Raw genomic sequence first — 19709 nt, forward strand, 5'->3', positions numbered from 1 at the left:
TCTATGTTACTGTTTTCTTAAATGTGTCTACCAATTTCTTTATAACTTTTACCAATTTAATCTTAGATTTTTAATAAACTTACTAAATTGTTTGTTGTAAACTCACTAATTTTACCAAATTCACTTTTTTTTCTATTTAGACAAATATTACAAAGCAAGACTAATAAAATCGATAATTTAATTGTGTGTGTTCACTAAACCTGTTGTAAATCTATGTTACTATTTTCTTAAATGTGTCTACCAATTTCTTTATAACTTTTACCAATTTAATCTTAGATTTTTAATAAACTTACCAAATTGTTTGTTGTAAACTCACTAATTTTACCAAATTTACTTTCTTTTCTATTTAGACAAATATTACAAAGCAAGACTAATAAAATCGATAATCTAGTTGTGTGTATTCACTAAACCTGTTGTAAATCTATGTTACTGTTTTCTTAAATGTGTCTACCAATTTCTTTATAACTTTTACCAATTTAATCTTAGATTTTTAATAAACTTACCAAATTGTTTGTTGTAAACTCACTAATTTTACAAATTTACTATCTTTTCTATTTAGACAAATATTACAAAGCAAGACTAATAAAATCGATAATTTAGTTGTGTGTGTTAGTAGTAACCAAGGTACTATTTCTATAGAAGCTCTACACCTTTTCAAAGAGAGTGAGTATCCTCTCACATGGTCTTATACTTCTATAGAACCTATAGCAATTTCAACGTTATTTTATAGAAGCTATAGGAAGACGTTTCTATAGAAGCTCTTCACCTTTTCAAGGAGATTCAGAGCTCCCTCACAGTGCGTTATACTATGTTCCATCTTGTACTTGTTACATAACGTGTTATGAAGGACAAGTTTTTCTGACACAATTTACCGGATTTCTAATTCACGGTATACAGGTCTTTTTTAGGGATAAACCCGTGTTAGAAAACCAGAGCGTCTTGTTTAGCTGTTAATATATTCAATTATTTTTTGTATATATTCAGCTTTCAGATTAGGATTTTCAACAGATTGAATAGTCCATTCAACCTATCAGTATAGGTATTTTTGAGATCATTTACGTAGATATTTAATATTCTAAGCATATTCTGGTGAGTAATATTTTCTCATTATTATAATAAAAAAAAATTGTCTCTCCATTAAGTTAAGGAAGAAATTCCTTCCCTACACTTTTGTTTTCACCATGTTGTTACCTCTTTTAAAAAGCTTCCTTCTTTTAAATATTAAACAGTCCATGTGTTTCAATTTTAGTAAATATTCAAAAAAGAGAGAGGTAGATTCACTTTGATTTTGGTTCATTGTATACGAAAAATTAAAATATAATTTGCATATTAGTTTCGGCAGATATGAAAGGACGCCCCTCTCCTCAATATCTTGCTCTTTACACTAAAGATGTTACCGCTTTCAAAAAAAGCTTCCTATTCTAATTAAAAAGTCCCTGTTTTTTTTTTCATCAAATTTCGGTAAATATTCAAAAACAGGGCCAGTCAGTTTCGATATAAAAATAATCAAATCGTTTTCATACTTTAAACCTGAAAAAATGTGTTAATGTTAACACAGGACGTGTAGTTTCACCAATAAAATAATAAAATCACTACGTTCTTCTACCTGTATAGGGATGTTTTCTCACTATCTGATTAAGAAGAGCATGTTTACAAATTTGGTGGCTAAAAATGGCTTTCTCAAAATTGAGTTATGAATTAACTTACGAATTAACTTACATAACGAAACTTATATATTTATATTTTTTTATCACATGTATTAAGGGGTTTACCCACTAGTAAATACTTCGCTCTATACTCTAAATTTATAATCTTGTTAAAATCACTAACTATTTAATAACAAAGGCCGGTTAATTATAATAGATACATCTTTTGAAAGTGCTAAAAAAAAATAAGCGTATAGGGTGAGATATAGGCTAGAGGGTGAATTACTTATATAATTAATAATTTTTTAGTTTAGGCTATGTCCAGGAATCTTTTTCTTCCTTTTTTTGTTCTGTGATTTTATGTATTTCTTAATTTAGGTATATAAATTATAAAAACCTTGCATATAATTGTCATCTTTTTTGTGTTTGATAAAAAGTAATTGAGGGTCCAATACCATTCGTTAATATTCTGAATAAGTAATAATTGAGCTAGCTAATTACATTTTTTAATTTTTTTTTTATTTCAAATTTTGTGGGTTTAGTATCATGATATTCGTATGTACGCGAAGGAACATTTGAGCATAAAAATACTGATTTGTAAAAAGTAGCAGGCATTCTAAAGAACTAATAGATTGAGCGCTAAAAGTTTCAGAATCGACTTTCTAGGTCACATTATATCACGGGAAGAGGGTTTTAAAATCCCCCGTCCCTCCAAACTAACAATTTTCCAAAATTCTACTTCAGAAGCTTTTTAAATATCTGTAAAGATGTAAGACATAGAGCACTACAAACATCAAAATTGACTTTATAGGTCAATGTATATTATGGAGAGATGTTTTTGAAATCTCCCTCCCCTCCTTCCCTTCCCTTCCCTCCAAACACAAAAAAATAAAAAATTTTATTTTAAAATATTTTTAATTATTTATAAATTTATACAAACATCAGAATAAACTTTAGAGGGCAATTTATCTGTAAAAGAGGGCTTATTACTAAATTTTTTCGTCTTTTTTAAGGATGTTGAGGTGGATTCTTGCAATCACCCTCCCCCGAAAAGAGACCAAGATGGGGTGATAACACATCAATGCAAGCTGCAAGTTCTCTGGACCAACCAGGGCCCTCTCATGACAGTGTCAACTCTGCACAGAATTCGATGAGAGAAAGCGTTATTCGCTATGCACCACGGTCACTTTGTAACGAGCTAACTGCAACTTATATGGTAAGCACCATTTATCAGATAGCTTTCAATTTTAGAGAGCACTCACAATTTCGTTTTACAAATTCACTTTTTAAACAAGTTGCTGATAATTTAACTTTTACATTCGACTCAGAGATGGCGTTCATGTACTAAAGTTAAGAAAAAAACTGGGTCAGCACGCGCCTCTTAGCCTAATCAAATGCAGATTCCTTCAAGGTGTAACAAAACTTAGCATATGAAAAACCTGTCTTTGCTCCGTGTATTCTTCAATGAAATAAGGAACTTCTCGTGAAATTTTTTTTGTCCATATTTCATTTGAAGTCTTAATTTAAGCAAAATTAAACGATCATCGTTTGTTCGGCTAACAATTTATAATCAGCTACTTGTATGCGCGTGTGTGTTTTTACTAAAGGGGGGGGGGTAATTGTTGAATAAAAAAAAGGGTGTGTAGGGGTGGGGTAAAACAGGGGGGGGGTAGATTTGTAGGAAAAGGAATCTGCTTCTAGTCTGATCGCTATTTCTTACGGATGGCTAGATTTGTAGGAAAAAGAATCAAGTTTTTTTTTAATGGGGTAGCAAGACAAATATTTGGTTGACTTTTTTTTATTTTATTTTATTGCTATTAGAAAAACGTTGCGATGTTTTTGTATGTATGTGTGTGTGTGTGTGTGTGTGTGTGTGTGTGTGTGTGTGTGTGTGTGTGTGTGTGTGTGTGTGCGTGTGTGTGTGTGTGTGTGTGTGTTTGTGTGTGTGTGTGTCAGTGTGTGTGTGTCAGTGTGTTATTAACAAAATTTGTAATTTATTATACATTGTTTTATAAAAAAAAGAAAAAAAGAAAAAGTGTGTTATAATTGTGATAAAACTTTCGTCAAAGAAAAAAAAACTTAATCCATTCATTTTCTAGTTTCAGAAGGACTGTTTGAAAACGTCTGAATTCCCTGGTCCGGGATTTAAAAATTTCATGTATAATTATCACCTCCCACCGGATGATAATGTTAGTGACGGTCCGCTGTTTGGTATCCCCCTGGAGTTTCGTTTTACAGCTGACTACCAGGACAATTTTATGCAAATTGTCGGGACTAATTTTTCCGGGGACACTTTTAACGATAACTTTACTATTAGTGAATTAGATCCTGTACAAATAGGTGCAGGACATGAAAATAGTGCTATGTCCCCGGAATTGCGTGAATTTTATTTGTTATAGTCTGCTCTGAGTCACCAGCAAACATATAGGGTAGATTTTAACCCTCCCGAGGAAGACGCGGGAATTCTTTTAACTCACCCTGTTATTGTTCTCCATAGCTATATCGACATATTTCGAGAACAAATTGAGATTCAGAGTCAGAAATGGGGGGGGGTCAAGGGGGCCTTAACGCAACGGTGAATCAAAAAGTGTATTTACAAAAGGGGACATCCGGGGCTATTTTTTATTTTCATTTTTAAACTGGCAACCAGACTTTACACAGGTCTAAACGAATTCGAAGACAACTTTTTCAACTGGGTGAATAAACTAATTTCGACTTTGGACACGTTTAATGAGAGAGGAAGTGGGTCCACAATTTTATACATTGAACACATGGATATGAATCTCAGTAGATTTAAAAAAACTTTATTTTAAGGGGAGGACGGGGTAACAAAATAAAATGCCACCCAGATTTGTCGGCTACGGGAGGGGTTCAAGGTTTCAAATTTGACACGGGGCTGCAATGTTTTAAGTATGCATTTTTAACAGCAGCCCATAAAACATTAAAAAAATAGTCAACAATGAAAATTCTCGACGATCTTGCACGTAACGGGGGTAAAAATTTCCATAAATTAAATTTTTACTTTTTTGAGGTACAGTAGCCGTGTTCATTTAAATAATTACGAATATTCTATAACGAAAAGTAAAATCTTTGGGGGGGGGGGGTCGTTCTCCGGTAGGACACAGAATTTGTTGATGGGATAAAAAACCAAATAAAAAAGGGGTTTTGTATTCAGTCAGGATACCGACGATGGAAATCGTTAGAAATTGGGTATGGATTATTTATGAGCTTCCTAAAGATGTAAACGCTTATGGTAATTTTTCCCCGGTACAGCACTCAGTCGACTCCTATCCCAAGGCGAAAAATATGGGGACCGTTTCTATTGCACCATATGCCTGTCCTCATTTAAAATTGAAAGAACAGTCTCAGAACACATGGGGCCTTGCACAATTCATGGCACTCAAATAATTGACATGATGGCAGAAGGCAAAGACACTTTACAATATAAAAATTTCCAAAAGTCCCTTCTACAATCTGATAAAGAGTCTTTAGATTTTGAAACAAGACCGGTTGAGGTATTGGACACATTAAGGCCAAATATAGTCAAGGAACACAAACTAGTTGCGTGGTCCTATGCGGAGGCTCTTTGTGAGTACAACAATAACATACTCTTGGAAGAGTTTTTTTGGCTATGGACGAGGAGGGCAGCATGGAACAGTTATTGGTATCTTTAATAAAAACAGCAAACGGGGCGCTTTCACGATTACGTCACACCAACTACCCAATGACATTGTCAGATAAAGAGCAACCGGCGTTAGAAAAGGGGACAATTTTCGGTTTAAGTAGGAGTGCCGTTGCCGAAAAAGACTCGGTGCAGGATCACAACCGCCTTATTAATCCCGATTTAACAGGGAAAAGTAACTTTTGAGGTTGAGCTGACAAGTCGTGTAATTTAAAAATTAAACAGCAACTTTTTCTACCAGTTTTTATACATAATGCAAACTACGATCTAAAGTATGTGCTACCAGCATTTGCGCATCTTCAAATAAATGTAACAATAGATGGTGCAAAGGTGGTAGACAGCTAGACGTTCAAACTCAGACCTAACTCATTGAAAAAGGTGCCTGTTTTGGAATTGATTTGGAAATTTGTTGAGGCCAGCATTTAGTACACGCCTTAAATTCGGTGTTTAGATTACCAAGGTTTTTTCCCCAAATTAGTGAGAAAATCAATTTGGGTGCATACAAAAGATGACAGCTGCAACGCTTTACCTCTTCTGAAGCAACAATTTCCAAATGATTCGTATGAGTTCTTAGAGGTCAATTACATATATACTTATGACTATTATTGTTCCATGTCGAGATTCGCCGAGGAAACTATTCCTCCAATTGAATCATTTTACGACAGTCTTCACGATCGTAGTTGCACCCTCGAGGAATACAGTTTTGCTAAAAAAGTTTGGGCAGAGGGAGGGTGTAAAAACGGCTGACTACTGCAAGCTGTATTTGTCGAGTGACGTGTTAACTCTGTTAGACATTATGTGTAAAAATACGGACAAAATCTATGAGGAGTTTAATCTTGATTTGGGATATTATTTTTCTTCGCCTCATCTAGTTATGGACATTATAATAAAAATTCGTTGTTAAAAAATTGAGAGACTCACTGACATGGCTCATCAGCGGGGCCGTGAAAGTTCCCGGAGGGGGGGGTTTGTTTTTCACGGGGATCGTATCTTGTAAACTGATCCAATAGGAGAGAAGACGGGGACAACATCGGATGCAGTTTTCCTTGACATGAAGTCTCTCTACCCCTAAGCCATGTCCCATTATCCGCTACCTTGCGGTGACTCTAAATGGCTCAATGACCATCAAGCTCCCCATTTCCCCAACATTGACAGTGTTGAGGAGAATGGCCCGGTTGGATGGTTTTTGAAATTGATTGGGAGATACCAGTTGAGCTTCACGAGTCAGTAAAGGACTTTGTTTTCCCATGCCTCAATAGACCTGCGACTAAGGACTCATTGGGCCCTCGCAATAGGCGTTTAGTCGAGATGGATGGATTTCATTTGACACCTTCAAAACAAAAACTCATCGCTGACCTTCTTACGAAAAAAAACATAGTTGTTACATCATATAGCTTTAAAATGGATGTGCAACAACGGTTTCTAAGTCACAAAGGTTCACCGAGTACTCCAGTTTAGTCAAAAACCCTATTTGAAAATGTTTGTTGACACTTTTGTCAGCAAACACTCTGCAGCGCAGACAAAGGCCGAAAAAGACATATATTAACTGACTTTGAATTCGAATTTCGGTAAAATGTGTGATTGTTTGTAATAGGAATCATTGTGACGCTGTGACCGATCCCGAAAAATGTGCTTAAATTAATGCCGATCCAAATTACACTTCCTTCACAATCAGTGGCCCGGACATGGTTATTTTGAATAGGAAAAAAAGACGCATTGTCTTTAATAAAAATATTGCTGCAGGCAGTGCAATCTTTGAGATCCCTAAAAAGCTCATGTTGGAATTCTACTACAATGTGGCTAGGGTACAGTGGCCTGAAAAGGGGCAAGTAGAGGTCTGCTATGGGGACACGGATTCTCTACTGTTAAAAGTAAAAACCTCAAATCTAATTGATGATTTGGCGCACGGTGAAATTATCAGTTCACGAATGGACTACACAAATTGGGGTGGTCTTTACCCTGTGATAGTAAAACTTCGGGCGCACAATCAGATTTTATTTTTTAAATCGTAACCAGGACGCGACATGATTTCCCGTGGTATGTTTGTAGGTCCGAATGTGTACTTTATACAAACACACGATAAGAAATTTAAAAATCGTTGCAAAAGAGTACCCACGCGCTATGTGAATAAGAATTTCAAAGTGGACATGTATAGGAATTGTACTACTAAAAATGCAATTCCACGAGCCAAATTGCTGGTAATTCGTTCTCTCAAATACAGGAACTTTACTGTAAATGTAGAAAAAATAGCCATGAGTACCATTTCCGACATGGTCTATGTTTGTCAAGATGGTGTGACTACCCTTCCCCTTGGACACTATTTAACTTCGACTGGGCCGAATGTGTTACCCATAGGGAAAGTCTCGGTTTAAATAAAGTCATGTAAATTATTTCCTAAAAACCTTTTGGGGGGGGGCCTCGCGGCGGGGGGGGGGGGGCTCGCGGCCCAGGGGGAGGGCGGCCGCCGCCAGTGGGGGGGGGGCGCACCGCCACAATATCAAAGTTATCTTTTTGTTACTTAGAGCAGGTTTTTTTTTTGTAAATGTTTCATTCAAAAAAAGTGATATTTTTTCAAGTGCTCTCTAATTTAATGTTGTATTTTTTTTCTCTATAAATAAACAAAAAGTATTCAAATGTTTTTTCTCTGTGCCCATGTAAATGTTGTATTTTTTTTTATAAATAAATTTAAGAAAAAAAAAGTGTATTTTTTCATTTTTAATGTGCTTTTTTTCAATGTATTGTTACTTTTTTATGTATATAATAAAAGAAAATATGATTCTTTATTCGTCTTCTTATTCTTGAAGAACAGAGTAGTAGTAGGGAAATTATTTAGTCATTAGACAATTAGGGTCTACAGTTAGTTGTCCAGGTGAACTGTTGAAGGGAACATGTATCAATTTAAAACGTCATTCAGATCGTTTCTGTGTGGGCCCTCAATATTGGGCAAAACAATACTCTCAACTAAAATAATTGTATATTGCGATAAAAAGTTTGCGGAAAAGCCGAAAAAATATACTATTGCTATAGTATTTGGCAGGAGTCATACAATAAAATAAAAGCAATTGTCACCATGGGACTGGTGCAGATACAATTCCTACAGGGACTTGATGTTTTCAGTATTATTGAATCCAACTCTTGGCTGATCATTGATGATCTGGCTGAATCCATTGAACAATAGTCCCAGCAAATGCTGCAATTGTTCACCGTTCGCTCTCATCATGAACAGATTTCCGTTACTTTGGTTCTACATAATCTCTTTCGTCAGAGCAAATGTACGCGAACACTTGCTTTGAACTGTACCTACTATATCATCTGGAGAGTTGTTCGTGATTCTAGCTCGCTAATAACGCTCAATAAACAAATCTATCCAGGTACCACTAAATTTCTGCTCTCAGCATACAATCAGGCAACTAATAAACCCCACGGTCATATCCTATTGGATCTTAATCAAAATACACCCGAGGATCTGCGTGTAGTCACAGATATTTTCGACAATGAAATTACAGTATACCTCCCTTTGAACACTAAAAAGACCTATTAGTCGTTATCATAACACTGAAGAAACTACATGAAAATAGACATTTTTTTTCAGTTCTAAGCACTTCAAAACCTCCGCTTAGGAAAGCAATACTCAAACACGGTCTTGACAATGATTTCATTAATCTAATATCTGAACTTTGTTTAAATTTGACCGAGGGTAATGTTCAACTGCCAGAAGTAGTTAAGCAACAGGCGAAGCAACATCGTTCCATTGTACGTACATTGGCCTCTAAAAAGGAAGGAAAGAATTTACAAAGGAAACGACTTCTTCAGGCGGGCAGTAGGTTTTTCAAACTTTTACTATGAATAATTGCAGGACTTGTAAACAGTTTTCTCTAAGGAGAGAAAGGAAAAACCCTATAAATTGACTCCAATAGAACTAGCTCTCTCACCCGTCGAACACTTTGAGAACAATCTGAGTAAATTCCTTGACAATGAGAATATTGAGGATGATAAAAAACTACTTTTACTTCAAGATGCATTTCGCCAAGTGAACAAACACAAGTCATATCGATCGAAGCCTACTGCTGCTGCTGCTGATCCCAAAAAGGAATAATCTCCTCAAGAGTCTGCTGCTGCTGCTGTAACACAATTAAAGAAGGAGGAATTGAATTCAATTTTATTGAAAATTGGAAATCTAATGCCCCGCTCATATCGTGAACAAAGTAAACGACTCCTAACTTATCTCTTGGAAAGTGGTCATATTCAAGTTGAGAGCAATGAGGAAGGGATTATAATTCAGGGCAAGAGCTATAATCTACTTGATTTAATCTATGACATGGTTACAAATCGTAAAGGACTATTATCATTTGACACTCATCTATACAATTTTCTAAATACATTAAACTTCCCCAAAAGTCTTATTAGCAATAGACAAATTCTAAAAAAATTAAATGAACATGCATCATCATCATCATTATCAACAACATTGACACCATTAAAATATGAAGAAGAAGAAGAAGATTTTAAATCAATTTTGGAAAATACTAGCACACCACTGATAGCTAGACAAAAGCGAAGACGCATCAAGTCAATGTCACCATTACCTCCACCATCACCACCAACAGCCAGTATACAAAAGGGTAGCGGACGTTACACAACGTGTTTAAGTTCAAAATGGTTGAAGATCTGAAAGATGTTTATGAAAATATTGGTGAGGTGGGGAGCTTAAGGTCCCCCACTACTTTTTCCAAAATCACTGGTGTTCGCGCTCAACATGGACAATACTATTTACAAAATAAATCCAGTTAAACTCTGTACAGAAATCAGAGACTTCGTGCCAATCAATATCGAAAAACTAAAGCCTTTTACCCATTGCATATAATGCAAGCAGATCTCCTGACTCTAGATGATCTTCAAAGACGTCACAATACAACTTACAAGTACATTCTAATTGCAATCATTGTTTTTAGTCTATATTTATATGCAATTCCATTGATATCAAAGAGAGTTTTTTAAGTTGATCAGGCCATTTAAAGTATTTTTGAACCGGATTCATATAAAAAAAATTCAAACGGATCGTGGTAGTGAATTTGTTAATCCCCATGTTTCGAAAGTACTAGAGAAACATAAAACACTGCTCTATCTTCCTCATAGTCCTATAAGGGCTGCAAAGGCAAAACGATTAATAAGAACTATTCGACTTTACATTTCAAGATATTTTACACTTAAAAATACATCTGATTTTATTCATGACCTAGATCAAATCATGTTGATTTATAATCAACGACCTCATCGATCATTGTCCAACTCTACGCAAACGGAAGTTCATCATTATGATCATGATACAATTGACAACTTTCTTCAAAATTAGTCCAATGAATTGGTTTTCAAGAGGAAGAAAAATAAATTTAATGCTGGTGATACAATTTGAGTTAATAGAACAGCCAATGCTTATGAAAAGAGGAATTACTTATGGGCCACCAAACTTTTTAAAGTGAGAAATATCCTAGATAAAAAGCACATAGCTTATCGCATGCTTGATAACAAATATGAGGAGATTCTCGGCGGCTTTTATGAATATGAACTTCAAACATTTAAAAATGATAGTGAAATCTATCAAATTGAAAAGATATTAAAGACACGTAGTCACAGGGGTAAGAAACAGTTACTTGTTCGGTGGCTAGTATAAAACTCTGATTTTGATTCTTTGATCGATGGTGAAGATATTGACAATGCCCCATGATTTCTATGTAACATTTATTTCCAATGTTTCCGATCCTTTCTGCAATGAGCTGAATAGAACAACTGATTTTTGGACAAAACTCTCCCCCGCCATCAACTTTGAGGGTGCGTATGAAGTGGCTCTTGCCAACTGTATTCTCAAAAATACTTACGAGATCCTGAGAAAGGATCGTGAATATGATATAAAAATTAGACCCTATGATTGACCACTACCACCTTCAGGTGATCAAGAACAAATTCAAAAAATCAATTGGATGGATTATCCATATATTGAATTACCCTATAATGAACTCACCTGTATGAATGATTTATGTCGTTCTATTAATAAAAGAATTTCCGCTCGTAAAAAAGGAGCTTTTCATTTCAACTATTCAAAGGAGGAGGGCAAGATCTACATTAGTTCACCTATTGCCAGCGAAAAGGTTATTTTCAATGATAACCTAAAGGATGTTCTTTGCTTTAAGCTCAATATAATCAATGGTAAAAGTGCCGGAAACACTAATTTCATTTTTGCTGACTACCCACCTGCCTTCTCCACAGACCTTTGTATATTTCTCTACACTTCATTTGTGGAAACATCGAGAGTCGGTAATTCAAATGTTCCCCTCCTACGAGTTCTTGAACGAAAAACAAAGCAAGAGCATATTCATCACTAAAATATAAATCATCTTCAGTATAGCCCCTTAAAAACTTCCTATCTGGAACTCTGTAAGTTAACACTAAGAACTGAATTAGGTGATTCTCTAGAAATTTCAAAAGGCTCAGCAGTGATTACATAACATTTTTAACCCACTGCCAAGGACAGCACAATCACCTAAAATGAACAATAGAAGAATTTGATTTGTCTGTCCTGATATTGATTGTCATGCTGGTGCTTCGAGTCCATGTCAAATAGGCAATGGTTTGGACTACTACAAGGGACGTAGTACAATGTCTGGCTATGGTCTTGGTAGCTGGTTTGCTAGGCTATTTTGTTCTACACTACCCCTTGCCAGAAAACATCTTGTACCTGCTGCATCAAATTTTCCTGCCTCCACACTACAGGACTGGGGGTCGGGCAAGAATTTCAAGGAGAGTGTTAAGGAAAATATTATATCTTCAGCAAGAGCCGTTGGTGAGCAACTAAAATCTCGGCAAAATGGGGAGGGATTGAAAACGATGCGTTCGCGTCATTCACTCATCAGTCTCCACCCAGGAAGGAAGCAAAGGACATCAACAAGGACTTTGAGGAATAAAACAAGGAAGACCAATAAGCAGAAGAAGAAGAAAAAGAAAAATATTGTTAGGTCAAAGAAGGATTTCTTCTCTTAAGATGACTTATCTCCCCCACAAGGAATCATATCCATCAATTAGTTCCTCATTGAATCTATTCAATGCTGAAAATGTTGATGTCAGTGTCAAGTATGGCTACTATGAACAATTTCACCCCCAATAAACCCTGTCTGAAAATACAAACTTTCCAATATTTTTCAATGAAGCTTATTTTATTGATTTTTCATTAATATTTATTGATTTAAATGTTGTGGTGAAGAAAAAGTTAGATAATACATCTTCAATTACTGCTGATGGTCTCTCCTACGAAAATTGTATTCTACACAGCCTAATTAAACAAATTAATTTATTTATTAATAGACCATTGGTGAGCACTAGCAATAATTTATCAAACTATGCAAGCTACATACAATTTATGATGATGACGCCAAAGGCATACAAGGAGTTGAGAGGACAATCATTGGGCTATGAATATCGATCAGGTGTTGACACTGACGGTGATTTGACTACTGCAGTGACCCAGGAGTATCATCTAGTTGAAAATTAAATCATGAGATATTCAATATATCCCAATGGCTACCCCCCAATGTCAAGATTGACATAAAGTTACAGATGGCACCATCGAATTTCATTTTGAGAAGAACACTTCCTGCAGCACCCGATACAAATGTCATGATCACATCGTCAATTCTCCACGTTCAAAACAACAGGTTATGAGCTCTGTTGCATTGGCAGTAGAAAAGCTAAGAGCCAATGGCAACAACATTAAACTTCTTGTTCCCCATACGATCACCAATCAACGTCACATTTCCACTGGGTCTAGTAGATATAACGACTCATAATTTATCAATGGAGAAATCCCATCCAAATTGGCTTTGGCCTTTGTGAAGAGTGGCAGTGCCGTTGGATCCTGGACTGAATCCCCCCATGATTTTAATTTTTTCGGTCTATCTAGCCTTGTTTGCAAAGTGAATGGTATTCCACTGTACACTCTATCATTTGACAAAAAATCCTATAGAACTCTGAACGAGTTGACCATGCAATCCCTAGATCATGACTCTCAACTATTTGAAAATGGAATAACCGATTCAATATTTTCAAAAAATCAGGGGGTTATTGTTTTGGACTTGCCGGGCACGCAGGATATGAGTATAGTACGAACAGGGAATGTACATTTAGAGTGTACATTTGCCGCTGCTCTGACTGAGAGTATCACGCTAATATCACTGAGTCAATTTGAAACCTATTGGAAAATCACACCCGACGGCAGTGTTCTACTAGACCTAGCACCATGAACACAAACCAAATAATCAATGTATTTAGTAAGGATCCATACATTTCCCAGTACAAGTCCTATTGCACACCTTCGGACTTCGTTGAAAACATTCCAAGTGTTAATAATACCCTAATCATTGTTAATAGCATTCCATTAACTTTGAAAACAGGCCATTGGCTATGCTTCTTTCAAACAGCGAAGAATATTGAGTTTTTTGATCCTCTTGGCCTATCGTATAAATTCTATACACCATACATCAGCAACTTTATTGAAAGCAGTGGGAAAACTATTATTCAAAATCAACGAAGAGTACAGGATTTAACGACTAAGACATGTAGCTTTCATACACTACTCTTTTTCATGTTCAGATGTCGCGGCTACACCTAAAAGTAGTTTCTCGACATTTACGTTGACTTACCTCGATTGAACGACTTTCTAGTGGAGAAAATACTTACAAGTTTATTTAATATTGATTTTATTGGTCTAATAATAAAATGTTCTAAAGATGTATGTGAAATTATTTATTACTAATAAAAAATAATATATGCATGATAAAAAGACTTTTCTGCTCTTTAGATTTCATCAACTACTAGGTCTTTGTCGACACATACTAGTGTAGATAGATTATCTGAATTCACAGTGTTCTGATCCTGATGTACTGCAATGTCAGGGTCACATTTCCTACAGTAGTGTGACTTCACTCTTGTCATATCTCTTTGTATAGTCAATGATACTATTTTCATTCATTCTATAGAATTCATATGTCTCAATTTGCTTATTTGAAGCAACTTCATAAACAGTGTCCTCAAGAGTTGAATCACATTCTGTCACGGCCAAATAAAAATCAGTGGGTTTATAATCATAACATCCATTGTATTCACAACAATGACGTAGAAACTATATTCTTTTGTTGTTCCAACAGTAGAATTGTTGACCTGGTTCCTCCTCCCAGAAAAATCTAAACCCATGACGATACCAATCTCGTAGCAATAAACTAAAATCACGGTTAGGATTCTTTCCAATCATACCGGGATATGTACTCTCCCACTGCTTACATTTATCATAATGACAATTGAAGCATAGATGACCTCTAGGATGAGAGTCACACACCTCTTCAAGACAGGAATTACAACCTTTAATTTGTACAGCATATCCTCTATGCAATTTACACGGGTTGTATAATCTACACTTTTCATCATACTCATCAATCATTGTGCAATTCTCACATGATGACCAGCTGCCCAGTGAGTACATACATAGTGGACATGTATGGAACATTTTGTCATGTGTTGACACTCTCACTGCCACAATGAAACTGAACTAGCAACAACAAAAATTGTCTGAGATCGAGAGACCGAGAGAGAGAGGAGTAAATTATCCTTGAGCACTATCTTTCTAATGAAAAAAGTCCTAAATTTCTAAACTAATGTTTAAAAGCATATCCACAATATCATTTTGCCGTGTTGTGAGCAATATATCAGTAAATTGGGTAAATGTATTTGGACCACGACGTAGAAGCTTCATACAGTAGTCTAATGATGCAGAATCATTTTTCATTATATCAACACGAATTCCCCGAGAAAATATCTTACTTTGAATAGATAGATCTAGAAAATCGTAATCTAGACTCATACGTTTTTCAATAAGAACTAGATTAACCATGATTCACGCTTTCTCGAATATTTCTATTTTTTAGAGTCCTAATTCTTTCACAACCAACTTTAGACTAAGCAGAATTTTTTTTTCTACTCTAAAAAATATATACTAGTCTACTATCGAAAGAAAAAAATACCATTGATTTAGAAACAGATTTATTGAACATAATTACAATAAAAATATTCACTGATGCATTTTGTTCTCATCAATATATTTCGATAGGACATCTACTTCTGCCCGAAGTTTATTTATATGGAGACTATTCCATTTTACAGCAAAACATAGTTGCTCATCCTGTTTAAATTTGCTTAATGATATCACGTATCTAGCATACATAGTGTCTCATTCAAGACATAGTCTACAACCAGCGGTTATTTCCACAGCTACATTAGGTACTCGTGCATCATTCCTGCTGTTGTCGGCTCCATCATTAATCTCCAATAATGTAAATGCACCACTCATTTTTCTCTACTAATATCCTCTCAAATAAACTATTCTCTTTGAATTCAATTCTCTTACTAATATGAATTGTAGTGAAAACTATTCCTTTTATTCAAAACCCAACCACCAATCAAGTTATACTCACTCTCTTTGAAAAGGTGTATACAGATCCAGAATAACATAGAAATTGCTATACCTCCGAGCAAATCCAGAAGGTCATGTGAGGGAGCTCTGAATCTCTTTGAAATGGTGTAAAGCTTCTATAGAAACGTCTTCCTATAGCTTCTATAGAATAACGTTGAAATTGCTATAGCTTCTATAGAAGTATAAGACCATGTGAGAGGATACTCACTCTCTTTTTGAAAAGGTGTAGAGCTTCTATAGAAATGTTTTCCTATAGCTTCTATAGAATAACGTTGAAATTGCTATAGCTTCTATAGAAGTATAAGACCATGTGAGAGGATACTCACTCTCTTTGAAAAGGTGTAGAGCTTCTATAGAAATAGTACCTTGGTTACTACTTGTGTTCACTAAGCCTGTTGTAAATCTATGTTACTATTTTCTTAAATGTGTCTACCAATTTCTTTATAACTTTTACCAATTTAATCTTAGATTTTTAATAAACTTACCAAATTGTTTGTTGTAAACTCACTAATTTTACCAAATTTACTTTCTTTTCTATTTAGACAAATATTACAAAGCAAGACTAATAAAATCGATAATTTAGTTGTGTGTGTTCACTAAACCTGTTGTAAATCTATGTTACTGTTTTCTTAAATGTGTCTACCAATTTCTTTATAATATTTGCCAATTACATTTAAGATTTTTAATAAGCTTACCAAATTGTTTGTTTTAAATATACCAATTTTACCATATTTACTATCTTTTCTATTTAGACGAATATTACAAAGCAAGACTAATAAAATCGATAATCAAGTTGTGTTTATTAACTAAACCTGTCGCAAATCTATGTTACTATTTTCTTAAATGTGTCTACCAATTTCTGTATAATTTTCACCGATTTCATTTAAAATTATTAATAATTTACCAAATTCTTTGTTATAATTTTTTTGATTTTACTAAATTCACTTTCTTTCCTGCTTAGACGGATATTACAAAGCAAACTAGTAAAACCGATAATCTATTTGAGTGTATGTAAATCTATATTACTAAAGTTTGATCAAAATTAAGTGCCGTTATTAAATATCATAAGAATTTAAGGTACATAGGAAAACTAATTTCTTACTGTAATTAAATAAAAAAAACAAGTTTTTTTAACTGAAAGTAAGAAGCGACATTAAAACTTAAAACGAACAGAAATTATTCCGTATATGAAAGGGGCTGTCCCCTCCTCAAACCTCGCTCTTTACGCTAAAGTTTTTTATTGTTTAAAAAAATTAAAGTTGTGTAGCAGAGTCAAACTTTAGCGTAAAGAGCGAGGCGTTGAGGAGGGAGTAGCCCCTTTCATATACGGAATAATTTCTGTTCGTTTTGTTTTAATGTCGCTCCTTACTTTCAGTTAAAGCAACTTATTTTTTTATTTAATTTCTGAACGATTTTGAATTAATGCAGCTTTGAATTTGGCTCACCGTACATGAATAATTATAATAAAATTTGCATATTAATTTAATTGTTTTGGCTAAATGGCTTTCTCGAAATTTTGTTCTGACGTAACTTACGAATTAACTTACGTAACGAACTTCTATATTTGTATGTTTTTATTACGTATATTAGGGAGTTTACCCCCAGTCAATACCTCGCTCTTTACGCTAAAGTTCGAATTTTGTTCGAATCATAAACCGCTGAATCACAAAGGCCGGTTAATTAGAATAGATAGCTCTTTTGAAAGTTCTAAAAAAATTTTGCGTAAAGGGCGAGGTATTGACTAGGGGGAGAACCCCTTCGTATACGTAATAATTTCTGTTTGTTTTAAGTTTTAATGTTGCTCCTTACTTTCAGTTGAAAAAACTTTTCTTTTTTTATTTAGATTCTAGTCGTTTTTTAAATAATGCTGGGAAATCCGGCGCTCCCTTCATAAGTCCCTTCCCCTACTGAAACATCCTCCATGGAAATATCTTTCCCCGACCCCACCCCCCACCAGAAAAAAATCCCTCCTGAAACGTCTGTATACTTCCCATTTACCAATACTATATGTAAACAATGAGAAAAGTTTATAACTTGCAGCCCTTCCCCTGGGAACTCTGGGGGATTAAGTCATCCTCAAAGACATATTAATAAGGTTTTCGAAAATGCTGAACAAAATTGGTATCTCAAAGTTTTGATTGGGTGACTTCAGGAAAAAATGAGTTCGGTAGGAGGCCAAGTTGCCCTCCAATTTTTTTGGTCATTTAAAAGGGGCACTAGAACTTTTAATTTCAGCTCAGATGAGCCCTCTTAAGATATTATAGGACTACTGGATCGATGCGATCCCCCCAGAAAAAAAAAAAAAAAAAAAAAAAAAAAAACGCATTCGTGATCTTTCTTCTGGCAAAAAATACAAAATTCCACATTTTTGCAGATAGGAGCTTGAGTAGGGTTCTCTAATACGCTTAATCTGATGGTGTGATTTTCATGTTCTATGACTTTTAGGGGTTGTTTCCCCCTTTTTTCAAAAATAAGCCAAATTTTCTCAGGCGCGTAACTTTTGATGGATATAATTAAACTTAATGAAACTTATATATCTGAAATCAGCACATAAATTTGATTCTATTGATGTATCTATCGGTATCAAAAGTACGGTTTTTAGAGTTTTTTGAACTATTGAGCCGGGCCGCTCCTTACTTACAGTTCGTTACCACGAACTGTTTGAAATCTACAAGCAAAATTATGCTGCACTGAAAATTTTTTTTTTCGGCAAAGACTATCTTTAGTGAAACTGTATAAAAGAAAAGTCCGAACCATTTCACGAAATGTACTGTCTAACATATTCTTTCCTAATTTATCGACATCAAAACCTGCAGGCCTGGCAAATGTTTTTAAGGAGCTGACAAGGAGTGGGGCAACCATTCCTTTTCTTTCGTCTCGTTTCCTGTCTCTTGCCTCTTTTATGGCGGCTCCAATAAGTCCAAAAAGAAAGAACAGCGCTATGAATATGCTGAGCACGCCTCTGAAAAAAAAAACAATAAATAAAAATAATACCCCTCATTTTCGTTCTTTTTATACCAGGGACAGTGGAAATGAAATTGCATTATTTAAATTGGTTAAGTGGAAACTTGGGGATCCATATGTATCTTGGTAAGTTAAAAGCAGACCTTGAATTTTTTGTTCAGGGGAAGGGGCTTAATATTTTTCTGAATTCCTCATAAAAGATTCCACGTTAGGGTGTTTTATCTTTCTTTTATATGGCTGTAGTACAACAAGCCATTCGGTTAGTTAATGAGATTTTAGTTAGAATTGTTTATTCTTGATAGTAGCGGGCGTTAAATTTAAAAAAAAAACGGGAATAAAAATCTGCAAAAATAACTACAAACAGCTAAATAAGCTAAAATTCAGCAAAAATAATCTAAAAACATATGGCAATAAATAGCTCATGAAAGCATAGCTTTCCTTGGTGCAAATTCACAGCAATGCAGGAAGAGGTTAAAATTTAATTCATTTTTTAAAGTCTCGGCAGGGGAGGGGGTAATTTATTTATTTTTGATTTTTATTAATGAATATACTGAAGATAGGTATTTTTCGATGAAAATAAAAACACAAAAACATTTTTCAAAATCTATGTGGGAGATCTAGGTAGGGAAAACACTCTCTCCTCTGAATGAGCAAGTTTCTTTTGAGGGCTTACTTGTCTTAAGGAATTACTGTATTATTAATATTTGTATCTTAAGGGACGAAAAACGTTATCTACTTTCAGCAATTCGTTTTGCTTATTTTATTTTCCGGTTCAACGTGACAACACTGATAAAAATCTGTTAATTTCATAAAAATTCATAATTTTTTCGAAACAACCAAAAGAACGCCTTAGAAAATCGTGGTTTTTACGTTTGAATTTGACTTAAGAGAGGTCCAGGGGTTG

At 34.8% G+C, this 19709-nt stretch overlaps 1 protein-coding gene across 2 annotated transcripts in view; it reads right to left on the reverse strand.

The window, feature by feature from the left end:
• LOC148951852 (uncharacterized) overlaps positions 1-19709 on the reverse strand; it is a 144932-nt gene that overhangs the window by 52498 nt on the left and 72725 nt on the right. For both annotated transcript variants that reach the window (XM_089089361.1, XM_089089362.1), the window contains exon 3: positions 18596-18803. In XM_089089361.1, the coding sequence (XP_088945487.1) occupies positions 18596-18803 (208 nt within the window). The remainder of the gene's footprint in view (positions 1-18595; positions 18804-19709) is intronic.

Source organism: Artemia sp. Qi Xiang Cuo, chromosome 5 (assembly GCF_049724085.1).
Source record: "Artemia sp. Qi Xiang Cuo chromosome 5, ASM4972408v1, whole genome shotgun sequence".
In the NCBI taxonomy this organism is placed as follows: domain Eukaryota; kingdom Metazoa; phylum Arthropoda; class Branchiopoda; order Anostraca; family Artemiidae; genus Artemia; species Artemia sp. Qi Xiang Cuo.